Here is a 13,202-nt window from a genome sequence, read left to right on the forward strand (position 1 = left end):
TTAGTTAGTAGACCTTCTCATTTAAAAATAAAAATTAAAAAATTACAAGGTTTCAGAGCACCTGTTTCTTCCTGCTTCATTGGGAAGGAGAATATTTCCCACTTATGTCTTAAAACTTGAATAGTGTGTGCTTCATTTGTAATCTTGCTGTCATATTTGTGTGCAATTGCAGTTAACTACGTACCAAATATAACACTTGCTAATTTTGTAGATGGAATTAAGATGCCCACTGTGTCATAATAAGTGTGCATGTTTTTCAGTTTTAAAAAAGTCAGTACTCCCAATGGTTTACATTTCTAATTTCAAAATACAGATTTATTGTGTAGTGACTGTTACTCTTCCATAATAGCAGATAAAGAAGAGCAGGTATCTCAGAACTTACTTCACAGGAGCGTTTAAGTGGTTCAATGATATAAAAGATCTTGCTTCCTTAACCTTTCAGAAACTCAGTTGAGCAGTCATTGTATTATTCTGTATCTTGTCTAACATGAGGAAACCGTTCCAAAAGAAAGGTATCCCAAATTAACGCCACACTTCATTAAATAAAGACATTCTTGGTTTTCACCAAGCTAATTCGATCCAGTTCACTTAACTCATTTTTTTTGTTCTCAGAACAGATCACAAAAGACAGCCATGAATGAGTAGTTCATCATGTGTTTGACACATCAGTGTGAGACTAAAAGGCAGACCTTGTGAGAGGGTTCCTGCCTTTAGATGTGTGGACAATACCTGATGAAAGAGGCCCCTCATTCAAAACTGTTCTCTAGTGAACAGGACAGAACGCCTCAGATCACTGTACAAACTGGTATAATAGAAATCAACCAGAACTTGATTCCTCAGACACTTTTCCCTCACAACTGTGACTGTTCATGTAATCCAGCCTTTATGTAATATTCTAAATATTGCAATTGGTTCACTGTGCTTCAGTAGAAACCAAAGACCAAACTTTCCTAGAGCTCATTTGGCCTTTAATTGCTGTATAATTGCAAAATACTTGCTATATAAATAGGCTTGGGAGAATTCAATGTTTAATTTTTTTATAATTTGGAAGTATATTACTTTTTAAACTTTTTTTTTCATTTTTTTTATCAATTTAAATTTTCACCATTGCAGGAAATTATGCGGGGGGGCAATAGACAACAATTATTTAATGACAGTAGATGTTGAGATTCAAAAAGTTAAAGCTTTATAACCGTTAAAACACAAGTCATCAACATCAAATGTTAAAATATACAAAGTAGATCTTAAATCAAACTCTAATATGTTTTCAAGCAGCATTTTTTCTTACTTTGTCTGTCTGTGAATTTCTGTCATTATTTCTGTCATTACTTCTTCCACTGTGTGTGTGTGTGTAGTGAAATTGACATTTACCAACAAAAATTTAATCCTTCCAAGCCTCTATATAAAATATGCCCATTCCACCCTTCCATATCAACTACATATATGATCAAAGGTTTATAGGCTTAGCAAAGGAAGGAATGGACAGCAACAAAATAGTCATTACTTATTTTAGGTTAATTTTTTTATATTAAAACTACAAATGGTGTACAGTGTTTTCATAGCTTTAAAATTGTTCTTTCAGATGCTTGTAATAACCTTTCAGTAGCCTGAAATTGAAATGTTTCATTACCAAATTTAATTTTCCTTTTTCATGCACCAGCTTGTTTAATGTATTCATGAGTACTAGGCTACTGAGATTTTTTTTTCTTCTTCCTTTTAAAACTTAAAGGTGAATTCATTACTCATGAGCCAAGAAGGCTTTGGATTGATCAGAATGGTTTGATACAGGTTACATGCAAGCAAGCATTGAGAAGGGCCCTTTGGCAAAAGCTCTGCCAGCAAGCTTCAGCCTCAGCACTTTCAGTACATGTGTGCTCCTGGGCTATATATAATCTTTACAGTCTTACCAAATAGTAGATTTTGTGATATATAATACAGGGACTAAAAATAATGCTGTCGAATAATTTATTATTATAATCCAGAATCTGAACCCATTTTCCAGAGAGTAAATGTTATTTCAGTAATCATTTGTAACAACTATAAAAGGATACAAAAGCATTGGTTTTGAAAATGAAAATATATTCAGAAAATAACCATATATACATACATGCCTGCCACTTTGACAATGGCAACGTTAGTATTATCCATATCAGCAGTCTGTTGTCCCAGTTAATTTGGGAAAATTTTAAAATAGCTGTGTTTTTATATGTGAATAATTTAATAGGTTTGAGTGGTTATTTATTGATCTTATTATGCTTCTTTTAAAGCATGTTGCTATTTATATTTGTACCTTGTCCTTTAGTCTGACCATATAAAAACAGATAAATGAAGTACATATTGTCCAGTGTCAAATACTTATTTAATTTTTATTAATACACTGTAACCAAAGCATTCTAAATGTGTGTGCGCACTACTGGATCACCAAAAATACTTGTTTATGACTGCTGCAGGGAGTAGGGGAGTCCGAGGTACGTGCTAAATGAAAGCAATGGGCTACAAGAAGTTCTGTGGGAAGTTTACTAATGGGGATTTTGGAAAATTGAGCAAGAGGGGTGAGGAGCTAAATGTGTTAAAAGAATTGGATCAGAATAAAACTAGCAGCAGTAGTGTTGAGCAAGGAAGAAAAGCTAGACAAGTAGTATAAAACTGGAAGGAGAAAAAAATTGTTTCATATTAGATCTGGTAGGGGTAAGCATTGTTAATGTGAGATGGTTTTTCAACCTATAAAATGAGCTAGTGATTTGAACTGGGTTTCTGAAAAGCAGATCTCCAGTAAAAAGACACCAGAAAAATTGGCATTAATTGGTACCTTTGTAATGACAATTTCAGTCTAGATGTGTATGACGAAGTGGACATGGAAATTGTATTAGCATCTCATCTCTGGAGATGATCTTTCTCAGGTCAAGTTGAAGCATAATGACACTGTGATATGTGCAAACTGTGACTTTCATTATCTGAAGTTTACCTGGTCTCATCTGTAGAGAACCTGAATTTCCAGGGCTGTGGGTTGAACAGTTGATTCACTTACCAAAAAAACAAAATAAAACAAAAATCTTTAAAAGGCTTTTTTTCTATTTTTCAATGAAAAATTATAGCAATTTCATGTATGTTTAGAGTAGAAAACATGATTTCAAAAAATGAAAATGTGAGTTTTAACTTGATCTAAAAACATAAAGTTCTGAAAAATGCATTTTGCATACTACTGCAGAGCAAATTGTTGAATTAGCATTTGCAACCATCTCCCCAAAGCCTTAATTTCTGTGTTTAATCGTCATTATAATTATAATATCATGATTTTAACTCTAATATATTTACAGGCTTTAGAAATGTTGCTTACATATTGTTTTATGAAAATTATCTTTGATTTTGTGTCTTTCTTAAATGTGTTTGAAGTCAAGAAATTATGTGACTGTTTCTACATTTCATATAAGCTATTTTAGTAATGTTGACATTCAGTACAAAGTTATTTTCAAAATGGTGTTTTTGTTGATGAGTACATACCTGTAATATTTTGTTTTTTGTTATTCCCGTAGTTTTACTATGAATCCTGCAAGCATTGAAGACCTCAGGAAAACAAGGGTGAGTGACAACGTAATGGAGAACTATCAGTTCTCCACCTACTTGGTGCCTGAAATAATAAAAACCATGTTTGGTTATTTATTCTAACTTCTAATATGAACATTTTAAAAACTTTCCTGCTTGTTTTATCCAGCAGTTCTTAACAAAAGTCTCTCTTTCCTGGTCGGAGACTGGGTTAATTCAAAGGAACTGAAAAGAGACTTTGCAGAGTATTTGGAATAACCGCTGAAGTTATAGTGTAGAATAGATCTTCCCAAGGGAAGTAGTGAGACACTTTTTGCTTCAGCCATTTTGAAATAAGTTTGGACAAAGCACTAGAATGTGTTGCCTGGCAAACAATCCTGCATTGGCAGGGGATGAACTAGATCAGCGGTTCTCAAACTGTGGGTTGGAACCCCAAAGTGGGTCGCAACCCCGTTTTAATGGGGTCTCCAGCCCTGGCTTAGACTTGCTGAGGCCTGGGGCAGAAGCCGAAGCCTGAGCCCCACCGCCTGGGATCAAAGCCAAAGCCCGAGAGCTTCAGCCCTGAAAGGCAGGGCTAACGTTACAGGACCCCTCCCTGGGGCTGAAGCCCTTGGGCTTTAGCTTTGCTTACCCCCCCCCAGCCCCCGCCGCCGCTTGGGTGGGCTCAGGTTTCAGTCCCCCCGTAATTTTTGTTGTGAGAAGGGCATCATGATGCAATGAAGTTTGAGAACCCCTGGTCTAGATGATTTTAACAGGTGTTTCCCATCTGTGAAGTCTATGATTCTTTATGAAGGACAGTTTTTAGTAGGCTAATCAAAATGCAAGTCATCTGCAGGTTTAGGAAAATGAGTAAATTATGTTATGGTTAGAAGTACAAATAACAAATGAACAACCTAATGAGGAACAGCAATAAGGCCTTGTAATAAAGAGACTTGAAGTTATTCTTTGGAATAGTTGTTTGGCCCTAGAAATAGCAAAAATATAGTGTGTACTAAGAAATAAAGAAAAAAATTCTACACATTTACTATGTAATTTCTTTGTACAAAAGAAAATATAATCTTGCTACAATTTCTTTTATGAGCAGATCAGATCTTTAAAAGTGGGTTTGTTTTCCCTCTTAAAAAAAAAAGTTGCATAGACAAATAGATAGGACTTTATACTGTTTGTATTTCACTATATTATGTAAATGACTTGCAATAACTTTTGATGTTTCATAATAAATGCCCAAGTTTTCATAATGTAAGAAACTGGTGGGAGATGTCGGAATGTATGAAGACTGCCTTTGATCAGATAGTAAGCTGAATTCTACCAAGCAGTTACTTAATCTCTGACAAAAAGCAACATCAAAAAATTGATTTAACTTAGCAGCTATTGTCTGTAAAGTAACCTTAATTACAGTTTCCATGTGCTTGTAAATGTACTACCTCAAATCATGTAATTTATTGTTGGTAAAAGCATTGTTAGAATTCTTTTAAGAAATATGATGTGAATTATTTTATTTAAAGGTGATAAAAGAAATCCTTGATGTTGTGATGTTTCTTTGGAATACCAGCTATGCTAAATGTCAGTTGCAGGATTCTGAGGTGGTGTTCATTTAATGTAAGATATAATTAAGAGGAGAAGACACTATCTTTATATCCCTTAGTTTTTGAAGGAAACTATTTGAAAAATTTGAATGTTCATGATTATTGTTAAGATATTTGAAGTCATTTATATTAGATTCTGCAATAATAGCCCTCCACCAAGTAACTTTTTTCTTCTTCCCTTGGATGTAGTGTTTAGCAATTAAGTTTGTATATCTTCTACTCTGGTGCCAACACCTGTCTCTGAAAGCAATGTTTAAACAGGAGCAGTAGCCAATTGAAAGGGCAGCATGAGCTCTTTAAGGCCTAATTAAGAACTGAAAGGGAGATGAAGCATGTAGGACAAAAGATGTGAAAGCAGCTGAGATGATATTCCCAGAGCAAAATTCCTCATTAGAACAATAGGATCAGAGAATGTCAAGCCTTTATCTTATCTCTGTAGCTCTCCTTCAGTTGCTGTGGATGTCAGTTTGTACCCCAATAAAGTTGGTTACTAGGACAACCCTTCTTTAAATATTTTGCTATTTAAAATCTTTTGCTAAAATTTAAATTTTATAAGATAATTGTGTCCTAGTAAAACTTTGGTAGCAATTTTTTTTGAAAAGTAAAAATTAGATTATTCCTTAATCTTTTAACATGCTGTGTTGCCTAAATGTTCAAATGGAAAATTACAACCAAAATATGAGTTATCCCCATAGTGTTGGCATTGTCCTTTCCTTAAGTATTAAAGACATACTGATATATAGTTGAATCTTTATTTTTCTTTAGCTGGAATTTTCTTATATATCTGCTTGATGTTTTGGTGAAAAAAGAATGTAAGAAAACCTCTTAAAACATACATATTATGTATGGGAAACAATATTTAATAGTTAAAAACATCATTGCATACTGGATCTAAATGTTTTCCAATTTATAAAATTGAGCAAGCCCTTTATTTTTAGACATGGAAGTGTTAATATTTTTTTCTGATATATATGAAGTATTAGTACTGTAAACAGAAAAATTTCCTTCCTCAGGGTGGAAGAAAATGTGCAGAATACGTGAATGACTAAGAATTGGAAATGCTTTCTATTCTGTACATATTATTGGAAGTTTCACCAACTTAGGTATTTTTATGAAGGGAAAGAAATTATCTGCTATGATGATTTTTTAGTAAATTGACAATAGCAAATTAACTGTTAGTAAATGCTGATGTTTAGCTGAAATTAAATCTCACAGAATCAGTCAGAAATCCTAAAATGTTAAATAGTGCCAAGAGTTACTAATAGAAAACAATTGATGGAGAGAGGTTGGTTAACTTGTAGCATTCCAACTGATTTGCAATACACCATCACTTTTAATTAGCCCTACTTGAAAACTTTGGCCACCTGCATATTTTAATGATGAGATGGGTGCCAAAGTGTAAATATTGAGCTGTGCTGAAATGAAAAGGAGTGAAGCAGGCTACTTCTGTATGTATCTACTGCTCAGAGTGGTTGCTGATTGTGCCTGATTTATCATTTTTAATGAGAAGATTCAAATGTAAACAAAAAATATCTCCTAAGCAAGAATTATTTCACCTTATATTCAAGTCAATGGTTCAGGATTGAGAGGTTAGATGATTTTACTTAGTCAAATGTTTTATATCTTTAAATGTCCCAGTCTCTGAACTAGATAAAGTTAATTATTATACACGTCTAACAGTGCTATTATTTTCATAAACCCACTCTTGCTAATTATCGTTTTCTTAATTGTATGTTATCTCTCCCCAGTAGAAAATAAGGCACTCAGGGTTATAGTTTCCTGGATTGTACATTGCTTTTATTACGGGAATTAAACGTACCCATCTCTGTTAATACTTCTACACGTAGTGAATCATCAGAAAGCACTGCTGGAAATGTTGCTGTTTCTCTTGCTACTTAATTTAGAATTCAGTGCAGCACATGCTTTTTTCAGCTTCTGTTAGTTCTCCTTTCTAGGTAAGTGCTCTTGTGCAATTAGTGCTCTCGTGCAGCTTTTTAACTTCATCCAAAATATAAAATAAGGAGTTCTAATATACAATAAGCAGAGAGTGAGGCCAGGACTTGGAGAGCCACTGAAGGCCAAGAATGGAAAATTAGAGACAGATGGGTCCTGATGTCATTAAAAAGCTAGATAGAGTCTTTGTTGTAGTCATCTCAAAAGATGAACAATAAAAGAAAGAGGACTCAAAATAGTGGTGGTAAGGTTTGAATAGTCCAGGGCTGTCTTGCTTCTTCCCCTCCTTGGTGGGTCAGTCATTTTAGGGGCATTATATTACCATGGAGAGAAGCTTATTTCTGGATGTGAGGTGTACCCTGCTTGAAAGCAATATCATAAGTGACTTTCTGTTTCATAACCTCTCAACTAATTCACAATATTGGATTGTCTCCCATATGCCTACTAAAATTTTGTGATGTTTTTTCATTTATAGGATGGAAATCCTTTTGATGCCACTGCAGGGTACCGTAATCTTACATATGAAGAGGTCTTGCAGGAGCTGGTGAAACATAAAGAGCAACTTAGGAAGAAAGACACCCATATCCGTGAACTTGAGGACTACATTGACAATCTTCTTGTACGAGTAATGGAGGAAACACCTAGTATTCTCAGAGTGCCATATGAACCTTCTCGAAGAGCTGGCAAATTTTCCAAAAGCTAAGGCAATAACGCTTCATGGTTCTTTTTATTGAATGTGTTAATGGAAGGACATTTTGCACTACACATTTTGATTTCTTAATTTTGTTCTGTTGTCCACTCCTTTCCCATTCTGAGAGATTCAGGGTTTTGTCCTCCAAATGCTGGCAGGGACCGTCAAAACTAGTAGTCTGCTATGTTTATTAAAGAACTTTGAAAAAACAAATAGGAGATATAGTAGATGAATTTCTCACATTCTTTTTTGGAAATTACAGTTAGCTATATTTTACTTGCAGTACTGTAAATAATACACCTTGAAAATGTCCATTCAGTTGTTTTACATGATAACTTACTCCTAGCCCTGTTGCGGTTTGATACCATATGTCTACTTTTACTACTTATTGATACACTATTATGCAGAGTCACTCTTTTTGGTATTACAGCATTCCATCACGGGTGTCATGCTAAAGTCTGTATGGTACGTTTTGCCGGATGTGAATATGGATTGTTGCAATGTGATATTTCAATATAGTTAATTCTCAGCATTTATTAGAGAGAAGCAGTGGAAACAAAGAGGAAATGCCATATCCTGTACAGTACACTTTAAGAATGTTTTAAAATGTCATGTCAGTTCAACAATGGCATGTATTTCAATCAGTTATTTTCACATGTAAATTCTGGATTTTGTGAACAATGAACATTGAACTTTGAAATCAGTAAGTTAAAAGCTAATTACGATATGGGTTTTTGGTGTAAAGTTATTGCATGCCTTTTTATACATTAAAATAGTGTAAACAAAATGCTAACCAAGTCCGAAGTAGGACTGAAGAAAGTGGTGGATAAAGAGGTTAATACTTTTTTCACTCAAATCCTACAGCAGAAAAAAGAAGTTTAGGAAGAGAAATAAGAAGACTGACTTAGAGATATGATTCTGAAGAACTAAAGTGACCCAATCTCAAGTTGGGTTTTTCATGTGATGCATCTTTCCTTTGATTTCCAAGGCTGCTAGGAAAAGGGTGTATTGCTTAGGCATGCCTCATAAAGACCTGAAACTAAAAAGAGGAGATCTGTATTCCTTTTCAACCATTTTGAAGGTCTGCTTTTAATAAGGATGATGGAAGAGGTATTTAAATAAGCATGCATCTAATCATTTATATTTGCGTGTAACATGGTGTACAAAAGTATGTACTGTTTCGCACATCAGCCAAATACAGTAATCAACTTCTAATGGGAAACAATGATGTAAGGAAAAAAAACTTTACTGTACTAATATCCACTAAATTATTTTATTTTAATTGCCTTGTAAGTCTTAAAAGGGTTGTCTGTTACTGTGAAATTCTGAGGTGTATCAGAACCTATACAGGAGAATATAATAGCATTGGATTTAAGAAGTTAAAATTCTTGGTTTTGAAAGAAAATTTTATGTGCATGGTGGCAGGATTGTTTGTTTTTTGTTTTCTCCATTTGTTCTTGTAAACTGCTTATTTTTCTTGCACTGGCATGTGGTGGGCTTTTCTGAGGAGGAAAAAAGCCTAAACTTCCAATTTTTGTTGTTGTTTTAAAGAATAAGACTTTTTTTTTTCATGTTTAAGACTTCAAAAATGAATAAATCCACCTTGAATTGTTCTGATTCTGGACACTATGAGATAAACCATTGGAATCAGAGACCTCTTGACAATGTAACTATATTACAACAGCATTGCATTGTACTCCGAAGAAAATTATTTCTTTGTACAGTGTAAATAACTTTTCACTTCTTGACTTTATTTCTTGTTTTACTTTTCATTCTCCAAAATGACGTGGGACAGTACCTGGGATGGGAAAAAAGATTGATTGTGCCAGGTTCATAAAAAGTGTTAAGTATGAAAGTCCTGACCCTGTGTTGGGCTATATTAGCATGAACCATTATGCTTGGGCGGAGTGACTACAGTGAGACTCCTCCTGGTTGTAGTGTTCTGCGTTAGCAGATCATGTTTCAGGATTAAGGCCTGATTTACTAAGTAGTTGCTATTAAGACCACCCAAGGATTCATCAGGTATTGTACCTCATAAACCAATATGAATGTTCTTTTGTCTACTTAACTCTAAATGACTAAGTTTATTGTAATATATTCAAAGTGCCAAAGATAGCATATTAAGTTACAGTTCATTTATTGTTCAGTTAGTTTTTGCACTTGAAGGAGATTTTAATTTAGAAATTATACAAGATTGTATGTCAATTATTCAGTATTCCCACAAAGATTCTCAAACATTTTACAGTAGTTTGTCTAAAGCTAATGACTTCTATATATACTGGGGAAATGTGCCATTGAATTTGAAGCTGAACTCCACATTAATTTCAAAAATCACTAGCGCTATGTGATCCTACGTTTGTAAGGTTTCTTCTCTCATCACTGTCTTATACATATCAATAGGAATTTCACAAGCAAACCAGTAGGAAAATATTCCCCAATGAGTTTAAACTTCTCCAAGCCAACCTATAGTTATTGAAATGAAACATTACTGTATTTAGAACCTCTGAAATGACTTCTATTGGAATGTTAATGTGGAATATCAAAATGCATAATTGATTAAAAGTAGATCATTTGACATATTTGCATAGCAGAAATGATAAGCAGATTAAAGGTAGCAAAAAGATCAATTTTACTGCATTAGTGAAGAAATTTAGTGAAATTTTTAATGTGCTATCTAGTTCTTTATCTGATCTGTAACTGAATAAAAGCACCTTTTGTTTCTCCTAGTTTATCACAAAAAGGGAGAAAAAGACAAATGTAGCTTAGAAAAAGGTACAATTACTAAAGTATGGAGAATGAAGCATGTACAACTATAAAAATATTTGTACAGTGTTTGTGTAATTTAAGGTACAAGTTATTTTTGGTTTAATTTTGGAAAAATATTAAATGCACATGCTTTTCTTCTTTAAGTAGGTTTTTTAAAATGATTCACATTTTGTGGGGATTTTTACAGGCTATTTTTCAAGGACATCTTCACTGTAAAAGTATTTTATGGACCATGCAAAATTTTCAAATCAAAACACTTCATGCAGAATATTCCGTATGTGTATAAGACACAAGGAAATTTCTGTTGATTTTACTCTTAAGCATAACACTATAAAAGCATCTTCTAACAGCTTCTGAATCTGTAATACCTTACCACACACAATCCATCTTTCAGTACTCTAAAATCTAAAGATGAAAACAGTGGCAATCCACACACTTTTATTGATCTTTTCTCTGAAAAATTAACATGAAGCTTCATCAGTATATGTACTGTACTTTGAAATATTCCTTTGAAACAGCTCTGGTACTAGCAATGTGTTTAACTACTTTATTGAATGGATATCAAGGCAATATTTTAGAGTTGTAAATAACCAATGAACTTCTTGCCATTCCATAAGTCTGTTTAATATTTATGTATTACTTTTTGCTGCTGTATTTTATGTTGAGCTTGGTTTTGCCACCTACCAATGAGTGTAGCATTATCCATAGATTATACATAACTCCATCTAGTGCTGTTGTCTGTAAATCAAGAATTAGTTGTAATTTTCCAACTATAAAAATGATGCCTTGTATTTGAAAGGGTTCTACAAATGGGGACCCAAACAGAACTGAGCTCATTAGTAACCAGCTTGCATTATTTTGCTGTAAGGATGTCCTTTCTTTAACTAGGTGCATCTTAAAAGAAACAGAACTGCTGTCTTAATATTTTTACTACTGCACTGGAGTTTTATTTACACCTATAGCTTTAAAAAAAAAAGTTGTCCTACACCAAGTTTTTAAACTAAACTCATGCTTTGTTGCTGTTTGTGTATCCATAACTACGGTAGTTATGTTAGAGGTGTCAGTTGTGCATTTTAAAGTGGTTATAGCCTCTTGATCCACTTGCTCTCTTTTGAGGTAAATGGTGAAGGGTTATAGCACTGCTGTGTTCCTGATATTAGATTTAAGGGTTTATCAGTATTTTCATTCTAAACCCCTGTTTTCAGGGATTTATAACTTCTAAATCTAGATATAGTCGCTGGAAGTGTTTAATATGCAATAGGTGGCACTTTAATCTGTTTATGAAGGGTTGGGAGATTTATTTCTGAGAATAATATTGAGAAATATTATCTCAAAATATTGAGAAAGGCAAAGACAGCATTTATTTTATCTTTCATAATTTGTATGTTGAAAAATCCACTCTATTTGCTGTTAAGTGTATTACAAATGATACAGTCACTCTTATTCTTCTTAGAAGCTTCCAGCTGGCCTGTATTATGTTAGGTACAATAAAATGCTGAAGATCCAAGTTATATAGGAGGTCTGTAAAAGATGTGAGCATTACTTAAAACAAAAGGGTTGATTTGTCTCGTGCAATGAATGGTAGCTTGTGTACATTTTTAAAGTTAGAGATTCACAACTATATGCACCCGTGACAACTGTATACATACGATATTGCATGAAACATTTTTGTTATATTATATGCACAAGGTGTTGAACTCTCTTTAGTTGATTAAAATACGTAATTTTAATATTTGAATTCATTTTCATTCAGTATTGCATGTGTAACGCTAATAAAACACAGTGCACTACAGCAAATGTCTTGTAGTTTAATATGTGTCTAATATGTGTGCAAAATTATGCAAGATTTCAGCATTCTAATCAAATGTGTAGTTTCAGGACATAGTGACCATGCTTTTGAGAATTACAAAGAGTGTATTTTCTCAAGGACAGTTGTAAATGTATTTCATAGCTGCTTGGAAGCTTCCTCTTAGATACCCTCTTGAGAACATAATTGTTGTTCCATTGTGCTGTGTGTGTGTGTGTCTTTTAATATAGAGGAAACAGTCACCAAACCCCATCCCCTTCTCACTTCATACAGCAAAAACATCACATATAGTAATCGCAAAAAGAAAAGGAGTACTTGTGGCACCTTAGAGACTAACAAATTTGCTTGAGCATGAGCTTTCGTGAGCTACAGCGGCTGTAGCTCATGAAAGCTTATGCTCAAGCAAATTTGTTAGTCTCTAAGGTGCCACAAGTACTCCTTTTCTGTAGCTCATGAAAGCTTATGCTCAAACAAATTTGTTAGTCTCTAAGGTGCCACAAGTACTCCTTTTCTTTTTGCGAATACAGACTAACATGGCTGCTACTCTGAAACCTGACATATAGTAATGAGGGCTTTGATACTAATGTCTGGGGTGGCACTTACAATGCTGACAATCATCCATGGAAGATAATGATAGGAGATATATAATCCACATCACTTTCCCTCTCTAACAATTTCAAAACAGAATCCATTCAGAGAGAGATTACAACTAGGGCGCTCCAAAGAAGTCATATTTTCCACAATCCCATCAATAAGGATGATGTTTTCACCTGTTTTTATCAATATAAAGGACCTCATTCAGTGGCAGATGTAGCCTTCTGATTCAATGGGTACACCAGGCCTTAGCACAGGGCCT

At 34.0% G+C, this 13,202-nt stretch overlaps 1 protein-coding gene across 1 annotated transcript in view; it reads left to right on the plus strand.

The window, feature by feature from the left end:
* Nucleotides 1-12,316, plus strand: part of RAB11FIP2 (RAB11 family interacting protein 2) — a 41,983-nt gene extending 29,667 nt beyond the window's left edge. The window contains exons 4-5 of the mRNA XM_077823059.1: nt 3,534-3,579; nt 7,558-12,316. Coding sequence (XP_077679185.1) covers nt 3,534-3,579; nt 7,558-7,785 — 274 coding nt within the window. The 3' untranslated portion in view covers nt 7,786-12,316. The remainder of the gene's footprint in view (nt 1-3,533; nt 3,580-7,557) is intronic.
* Nucleotides 12,317-13,202: the final 886 nt, after the last annotated feature.

Source organism: Eretmochelys imbricata, chromosome 7 (genome assembly GCF_965152235.1).
Source record: "Eretmochelys imbricata isolate rEreImb1 chromosome 7, rEreImb1.hap1, whole genome shotgun sequence".
Lineage (NCBI taxonomy): Eukaryota > Metazoa > Chordata > Testudines > Cheloniidae > Eretmochelys > Eretmochelys imbricata.